A 9,252-nucleotide genomic window follows, 5' to 3' on the forward strand; every position below is an offset into this window, starting at 1 on the left:
TAGATTATATTAATGTTATACATTTTGATTTTTAAAAATAGCATTGAAAACACAAAAGATGATTTTTCAAATAAAGGAATTGGAAATTTAAAACATTGCAAACATTCATTTGAGTTATTAAAACTAATCTGTTTTATTTCTGCCAAATACACATTACATGAAAGTTAACATGAACAGATTTTTGTTTTGTCCGGATTTCACAATTCACAGTTTTCTAATGTTTATTATTATTAACTATGTATTCAGAATCTGCAGTTAAGAATCAAAGTTTTCAGTGTATTGCATGTTTGCATAAAAAGCATAATTACAGGACTTTTAAAAAAAAAAAACACTAAGCTTCTCATTCAGCAAATTCTTGAAATGATATGATTTTAAGCAAATGAAGCATTCTCTGTTACCAGAGAATTTGAAGTTTACAGGACAAAAAGCGGTTTTTTTTAAAATTAGTTTGTCTATACACAATGTAGTACATACAAACAAAAAACAATTGGGATACTGTTTTCTTTAACATTCTTATAGGAGACAAAAATCACTTGCATTAGAGAGAACACAATTACGGATTTTTAACTCATGAAAGACAAATTCACTACTTCATGCTATTTTTCACTACCTCCAGCCCTTCTACATTACCATGAGGAGGTGTATAGAAAGTGGAGTTTGCAGTGCTACTTCTGACTATTTTACACTATTTCTTAGCTACATAAAGACATACAGATGAGAATGGGAGTTATTTTTGTTTGTGTTTTTGAAATCTAATTCCTGAAAAGGTTCAAGGAAATTTTAACTAAATTCAGCAGCGAGAACAGAACTTACTATTTACACATCAAGAGAGATTTCAGATACATTTCAATAACAGGCATAACAGAGGTTTTCCCTCTTCATTAAATACAAACACTACAATGCTACACTTTCAGTCCAAACATATCACAACACAAAAAGTACCAAACAAAACCATGAAACACAAAACAAACTTGGATCAAAAGATTTAAAAATAATATATATAATTAACCTGGGACAAAGCTAGCATTTAGGGGAAGTTCTCTGCAGTTCTATTCCATAGTTTTACATTCACACAGCATCAGAACTGTAGGACAGTAACAGCTTGTGTGTAACATGGAAAGTTTTCAGATCCTACACAGCTAACTCAGACAAAATTCCCTACAAAGTCATTGGCAATTTTGCCAGAGCAAGGGGTGTTGGCCAGTGTCCTGTGCATGCAGGTTAAGGGTCCCCAAATATTGGTGCCATTGACTTCAATGGAAGTTTTGCCTCACTGCACAAATTCTAATTCTTACAATCATTAGAACAGCTTGTGGGTTTTCTACAAAGAAAAACTAAATGTAAGCCCGTGTAAGCCTTTATTCCATGATAAAACCATGTTACAAAAAAAACAGGATTAAATGTCCAAGCTAACTAATATTAGGCCAAAGACACCTTTATATTAACTGTATGTCTAAAACAAAGCCACAGCTTTTTCAGAGATCAAAAAATGACATGATCAAATCCAAACATTGGAGCTCAGCAATCTGAGGAAACCAAGTAACCAAACTGAAATAGAACCCTCAGGGACAGCTGTACAGATAGCAGAAAAAGGCACAAGAAATATTAGATACTCTCGATGGCTCAATTTTTTTCCCCCAGAGATCCCCAAGCTTTTACTGCAGGTAAAGAGGAATTCACCGTTCACATCTTTTTGCTTTATGTAACAGACCTGGAAGCTAATATGTCCCCAGAGAACTGCCCTTCTAACTAACTGGGTTCTAGCTCGATCATTCTTAAAGAAGTCCTAAGAGTGCAAGAACACTAAGAAAAAGTTACTGCAAAGATTTAACTACTTGGAAATAAAAAAGAATAACTCTCTTATATTTCAAGGTAAAACTCTGTATGCTCATTGCATAGGAAACCAGAACACTGTCACATCTTTCACATATGTGCATTAGCAACAGCCAAGAATATCATACCCCGTGCCAGACATTAGCCATTTCTCACCAAACTTCACCAAGCTGCCTAAGTTAATTTTCCATGTACTGTGTTTTAAAAATAATACTTGACAATCAATCACACCCAGCATGAAAAAAATACCCAGCATGAAGCTAAAGAAGCAGCATCAGCAAATTAACACATTCAAGAAGAGCCTTTGCATACAATTTGTATAGTGAGCCTGCGGTTCCACTGAGTTCCACTTCAGACATTTCACAGGAGTACATGTTCAAAGAACACTGACTGCTGAGCTATAGAATAAATTCTAAACTTTTTTTTTTAAATTACACATTTTACACACCTGATTTAAAGATTTCAAAGACACTTCAAATCAACAACACAAATATATTTCATGTTTATTATTCTAAAAGAGAACAAGGAAGGAGAAACTTCAGCTTGCAGAAACAAAAGCCTGAATTATTTTTCTTTTGCTAAGACCTCTTTACAAAGCTGGCATTTAATGCAAGCTGCATTTTGCAGCCTACTGTTTTCTCCGTTAGGCAACCAAACCATTTTCAACGTGAAATTTGCTTTAAAGCTTTCCCTTTACCCACTGCTGGGGGAGGGGACTCAGAGCAGGAACAGAACCAACAAGCTGCACATTAAAAGATGCCCTGCCCCACGCTCTCTGAGCATTGTGAAGTTCACGTCTTGTGGAACTTTTAAAAATAAAATACACCAGATAATATTGCAAATCCTCCACTGCTCAAAAGGTTTTGCATGTTGAATATCAACATGAGAAGCAACACTGTATATAACAAACTCTCTAAAACACCTTTTCCCCTTATAACAGTTCAACTGTACCATCCCTGCAACAGCTAAAGGAAGAAGGCAGGCCTCTCAGAAAAATCACTACTGCCTTTCTATACCACTGCAGATTTGTGTCCGTGCTTGCAATTATATTTCTCAAGGTAAAAAAAAAAAAAAAGCCAGCCACTATGTGAGAAATTTAGAAAGAGACTGCAGCAGACTTGTACATTTATAAAAGTTTGTGTTAAACAGCTGCCCTAGTAAAATACTACAAGTTGTTTACCTGGCATTATAACAAATTAGACAGTACATCGGATTTATCTGGATCAAGGGCTTCACACTCATAACCGAAATGACCACAAAGATTTTTTTGAATATGCTCCGTCCTGGGGGAACAACAGTGACCAAGCAAAGAAGTGTCATGCGGCGTAATAAGAATAAAAACTAATTCAAGGAAAATGCAAATAGTAAGTCAGTATCAGAAGAGACCCCATCTGCCCAGGCACAAACAGACCACTTCTGCAGCATCTAAATGACATGCATCAGATTCTATGCCATCCCCAGAAAGTTCTGTTTACACACGTCCCACACTAGTGCGTTTTGGTTACAAACATTTCAGAACTTTGGCTCATAAGCAGCTGCCACGCCAAAAAGGGTTTTTAACTTCTTTAACTCTCAAAACAAATCAAGATGTTGCTCCAAAGCCTTGCGAGATATTGACTAACTTATCCAAAGGACATTTTGTTACCCTCAGCAGAAAGCACTTTAGAGGAAAGAAAAGCAAAAACTAACGAATTGTAATTTTAGCTAGGGAATTTCAGCTGACACAGTAAATATTTACTACTTACTTGCCACAGGAAGTCTTCCACAAAGCCTTTGTTACCATTGTGATCTTTTAAAGGGGGTGTGTGGGGGGGGACTTTTTGCATTTGGTAAACAAGTTACTGCACTGGGAAGAAATGCTTTCCATCCCAACCCGCATGGAGAGAGGAAAGCCCATCAGACTTCAAAAAGTAAATCAATGACTAGGGCACGCAGCTAGCCATAATGAAAGTAAAAATGCAACTATCGCAACTACTTTCAGCACCCTTGCAAACAACCCCGCTGCCAAGGAGCCAGAGCCGTCCTGGGACTCGCCACCCCTCACAAGGACTCGAGACAGAGAACACACGGACAGGGATTTACCTTAGCTTTTTAGGGACTGAGTAATCGACCTCCATGACTTTGCCATGCAGCTCCACTTTACCTTTAAAACACAACAACAACAGAGACTCAGCATCGTCCGAAGCACGGTGTGGGAGCTAGGGCAGGAAATCTACCCAAAAGTCGGCGACTGCCCTGCAGCCCGAACTGCGTGGAGAACCCTGGGGCAGGGGGCCAGCCTGCTGGGGGGGAGGTGCGGGGGGGACACGGGGTGCTGCCCGGGGGCGGGAGGGCGCCCGGGGTCCCCGCCCGGGACAACAGCACAGTCATTTTCCCAAGCAGCACCAAATGGAGAGGCTGGAGTCCGTAGCCCTCAAAATGAAGGACTGGGGCAGCCATGCTTCCACTCCCAGGGCTCCTGCCGCCCACTCCGCTAACCAGAGCTAGCAGGACTTCGCGGGGCTGCGCTCGCTTGCTCGCGGAACACCATGGCAATCTCCCGGCAGCCCAGCCCCACGGGCCTCCTCTCCTGCTCTCCTCCTGCCTCTCCTTTTCCCCTACCCGGCACTGGGCGCCAGCTCGGCCGGAGGGGCCCGCCGGGGCTGCCAGAGGGTCCCCTGTGTTTGGGGCTGCGTTGGCCTGGCGCTGCCGTGTGGCTCCTACTCCCTGGCTGGGCTGCAGTTCGCTCGGGGCCCCCCAGCTGCCTCTCGGCCGCTCTTTGCTCCGCGCCCCCGGCGAGTTGGGGCAGGGCACCTCGTAAAAAGGTGCCCGAGGCCGGGAGGGTGGCGAGGGGGCGGCCGGGCGGCGGACCCCGGGCCCCGGCTCCTCTCAATAAAATCGGAGAAAAAAATCAGGGAAAAATAGCCCGGCTGGAGGGAAGCGAGGGAGCGGGGCGGGAGCGGCTCGTCCCGCAGGGCCGGGGCGAGGGGGGAACCCGGGTGCCGCGGGCGGGGCGAGGGAGAGGACCCCCGAGGGGCTGGGGGCCAGCCGGGCGGGGGGCACCGAGTGGATTCCTGCGGCGGATCCCCGGGGGTCGCGGAGGGGGGCCAGAGAGGGATCCCGGGAGGGGCGGGGAGGGTCCCTGGGGAGGGGGCGCTGGAGCCGGGGGGCGAGCGGGAGAGGGGCGCGCCGGGGCTCCCCGGGGAGAGGGGTGCCCCGGGGCAGGGCTGGGAGGGTCCGGGCAGGGCTCGGGGGCGCTCCCCAGCGAGGCGCGGGGGAGCGGGGCGCCGCGGGTCCCCTGGCCTCGGTGCGCCCGGGCGCTTACCCGAGAGGGTCTCGATGGCCCGGATGGCCCAGTTCTGGTCCGGGTAATCCACGAAGGCGTAGCCGGACTTGAGCAGGACCTGGCCGGCCAGGGGCAGCTTCCTGTCCCCGAAGAGCTGCCGGAGCTCGTCGGCGGTGGCGGCGGGGCTCAGGTTCCCGATGTAGAGCTTGTTCATCATCCGCCTCTTCGCGGGGAGCCCGCGGCCCCTCCTGCCCGCCGCCGGCACAGACCCGGGCACCGCGCTGCGCCACCCGCCCGCCCGCCCGCCGGAGCCTGCAACAGCGCCCCGCAGCCGGGCAGCGGGCGGAGCCGAGCCGAGCCCAGCCCGCGTGTGCCGCCTCCCCCCGCCCTCCCCGGGGACTCCGCGCAGAGGGCAGCCGCGCCGGCTCCTCCCGCAGCCGCGAGCCCGCCGGGGGCGCAGCGGGGCTCTCCCCGACCGGCGCCGGGATCCAGCGCCCTCCCCGCCGCCTGGGCGGGCACCATGTGCGGGTCGGGCTGGGCTCGCGTGGTGCCCGGGAGCGCAGCGCCCGCTGGCCGAGCCCAGCTTCCGCAGGGTAGCAGCTGCTCCGCGCCCAGGAGCTGGGGAGAGGGGGAGCCCAGGGGCACCGCGCGGGACTAGCTCCGGGCCCCGCGGGCTGGGCCGTGGGGAGTCCCCTCGGGGCTAGCCACGGGCGGGGCGGGTTTCAGGAAAGCCCCTTCCCGCCCAGCTCTGGGCGCGGTGAGCGCTGGAGGCGCCGGGGGCCCAGGGCTGTGAGAGCGCAACGGCCGCCCTGCGCCCCTCGGAGCTGCTGGCGACTCCGGTGTGGGGCCGGGCCCCTGCGGAGCTGGGAGAGCACCTGGCTCACTGGTGGAGGGACCGGGGCAGGCAGCCGAGCTATTCGAGGTAGGGTTGGATCTCCTCCGTTGGACACAACAAGCTTCGTTTTCCGGATCTCTCCCCACAGCTGGCATTTAGATGCCATTTAAAACACCTGGGATGATCGCAGCAATTTCCCATCGCTTTCACAGTGCCCTTGCTTTGGTTGTAGTGCTCGGCAATGGGTGCATAGATCTTCGCTCTCCCTCCTTGGAGAAGGTCTGGTCTGATGACTTGGCACAAATTATTCATGCATCACTTGATGCTCTTGATTTCTTCTTCTTCTACTGCCACTATTATAACATCGAGAGGCCCCTGTTGACATCAAGGCCCCATTGTGCTGGGCCTGTATAGACAACAGCAAGACAGTACCCATCCCAAAGAGTTTAAATCTAAATGTACAAAAGTTTGTAATGGGCAAAGGCTCTTTATTTTATCACTCCCTCCTCAATCTATTGAGGTTTGCCAGTCCCTGCCTTTCTCAGGGGGGGCTCTCAGCATGCTCTCTTCCAGCCACCAAAGTTCGCTGAGCCCAACTCTCGTTTTAAATAGATGTAAAACCCTGTCCGGTCTAAGGTGTAAATTATTATTTTCCACTAAGGAGCCATTGGCATTGAGCAAGGAAGGAAAGTGGAGAAATTTTTGATAAATTTCTGAACAGTTCCAGTCATAATTTTACAAAAAGAAAAGGAGTACTTGTGGCACCTTAGAGACTAACCAATTTATTTGAGCATGAGCTTTCGTGAGCTACAGCTCACTTCATCGGATGCATACCGTGGAAACTGCAGCAGATATTATATACACACAGAGATCATGAAACAATACCTCCTCCCACCCCACTGTCCTGCTGGTAATAGCTTATCTAAAGTGATCATCAAGTTGGGCCATTTCCAGCACAAATCCAGGTTTTCTCACCCTCCACCCCCCTACACATAAACTCACTCTCCTGCTGGTAATAGCCCATCCAAAGTGACAAATCTCTTCACAATGTGCATGATAATCAAGGTGGGCCATTTCCTGCACAAATCCAGGTTCTCTCACCCCCTCACCCCCCTCCAAAAACCACACACACAAACTCACTCTCCTGTCATAATTTTAGTTAAACATTTGATAGTAACCTGTCTGAAGAAATGTGATTTTTCTGTCTATTTGGATTTCAGTCTTTTTTTAGTTGCTGGCCTCCAGAGAAGAGACCCAGGCTGTCAGAGTAGACTAAGGAGAATGGGCAGCCACCGTACATACCTGTCAAATCCACAGCAGATGACCAAATAGGTTTCTTTGAAGAACCTGGAAAGGATTTTATTTCATGCCAATGATTTATTTTGCTAAGCATCTGTTGTGACACAGAGGCTCCTTGGCAAAGGATCTTCTGTTTTTTGCAAAAAGCTCTCACCTTGGACCTGATAAGCTCACGACACCAAAAATGTCTTTCAGGAGATTTATCCGTAAAGAGGAATGTGTTGGTATCTACAGAAAGCTTGTAACGTGTCAAGACCCATAATCATTGTGAGATGTGTGTACGGGTAATGTTTATGGAATACTATATTTATAATGTAAGTCTGCTGTATGGACTTGGAGTAGAAATTTGTCACAGCAGTAGTGTGTCTAGGTGATGACCCTTTCAAGCAAGAGGGAGTCATCACCACTCTGTAGTCAGCCAGTGAGGTAATGCACGGTTCTATTGTTTACCCTTGCCCCATCCCAGAACAGTCAATGGAAAACCAAGTGCAAACAGTCTTAATCATTGGGAGGTGAACCAGACCATTACAGCAGAGTGCCCTGGCCAAGACTAAAGACAAAAGGCTTTTTCAATATAACAGAATGTAGGGAGAGGCACTCTGGATCCATTCACTGAGAAACCCCTTGAGGAGCAGGGGGTTTCATGAATGTTTTGATCCTGGTTCTTCTGAAACCAGGCAGCTCTGCAACAGACTGAACTTTGGGGGGTGGGAGGAAGCCTACTTTATTAGCTAGGAAAGGGAACTATTGAGACATGTAGATCCAGAGTCACATTTTTTCAGTTTGTTTTATGTTGTAACCTTTTGTTTCCATCACTTTCTCTCACTTCTAGTTACATCTTTATTCCCGCTTAAATAAACCTACCTTTGTTGTATTATAAGTGCTCACGAATGCTGTGTCTTGTACAGGAGTGGTGATTTAAGGTAAAACAGGTATATTGGGGTACGCTGCACCTTTGGGGGCAGAGGATGTGCTATTTCTATGAGTAGCCACTGTTAGGGGCTGGATATCCCAGGGGAACAATTCAAAGGGACTCAGGTGATGCAACTATTGTTAATCTGCAATGTGAAGACAGGGCTGGCATAGCCCAAAGGAGAGTGCTTGAGTGGCTGGACCGCCAAGGAGCCTACATCTAGCCACCACCGGAGAGAGTCCTTCTTGCTGGAGGCAAGGGGTAATGAGGTGACTGACGCAGATCACCCCAAGAACCATCACTCCTTCCCATTTCAGCATCTGCAAAACAGTAACACACGTTTACTCGTTTTGACATTTCTGTAGGATTTGAACTTATCAGATACATGGTGGTGAAGGCCAGAAGGTCCCATGATGATCATTTGAGTCTAACCTCCTGTATAACACAGGGCTGAGAACGTACCCACATAGTTCCTGTATCAAGGCCAGGCCTTCTTGTTGAGCTACAAGATCTCTTGTAGAAGGATGTTCCGTCCTGATTTAAATAAGTCAAGTGATGGGGAATCCACCCCCTTTCTAGGTAACTTGTTTCAATAGTTCAATACTGCACCTCATTTCCAGCCTGAATTTGACTTGCTTCAGCTTCCAAACACTGGATCTTGCTATGCATTTATCTGCCAGATTTATCTGCCAGATTAATGAGCCCCCACCTAAAAGTTGGCAGTGATCCGACCTGGAACCCAGGGTAAAAAAATTAACTAATATGGAATCTGCATCTTCTTAAAGGACAAATGTTTGAGCAGGTCTGGATTTGTATTCATTTGGTGTATTTGCTCCTACTTTTGGGGCCTGATCCAGACTCCATTGGAGTCAATAGAAAGATTCCCATTGACTTCAGTGAGCTATGGGTCTGGTGCTATATTCTGAAAGAGATGTTGCTTTGAGGATGGACAGATGAAAGCACAGTCCCTCCCAGTGTTGCTGTACATGGTGTATTCAGTGACTGGCTCTCTCATGCAGACTATGGTCCATCGGGCAGGAGAGAGAAACCCATTCGGTTTGAATAGCTTGAATGAGGTTTTGAATTGAAGGCTTTTTCCTTAGCTGG

General features: G+C 47.7%; 1 protein-coding gene across 2 annotated transcripts in view; it reads right to left on the reverse strand.

The window, feature by feature from the left end:
* The window catches only part of IGF2BP2 (insulin like growth factor 2 mRNA binding protein 2), a 104,132-nt gene extending 98,712 nt beyond the window's left edge, over positions 1 to 5,420 (reverse strand). The window contains exons 1-2 of one of the 2 annotated variants that reach the window (XM_048863175.2): positions 5,138 to 5,420; positions 3,916 to 3,976 (exon numbers count right to left, since the gene is read on the reverse strand). In XM_048863175.2, coding sequence (XP_048719132.1) covers positions 3,916 to 3,976; positions 5,138 to 5,315 — 239 coding nt within the window. In that variant the 5' untranslated portion in view covers positions 5,316 to 5,420. The remainder of the gene's footprint in view (positions 1 to 3,915; positions 3,977 to 5,137) is intronic. The other variant, XM_048863176.2, reaches the window with a different exon arrangement.
* Positions 5,421 to 9,252: the final 3,832 nt, after the last annotated feature.

The sequence above is a fragment of the Caretta caretta genome, chromosome 9 (genome assembly GCF_965140235.1).
Source record: "Caretta caretta isolate rCarCar2 chromosome 9, rCarCar1.hap1, whole genome shotgun sequence".
Taxonomy (NCBI): Eukaryota; Metazoa; Chordata; order Testudines; family Cheloniidae; genus Caretta; species Caretta caretta.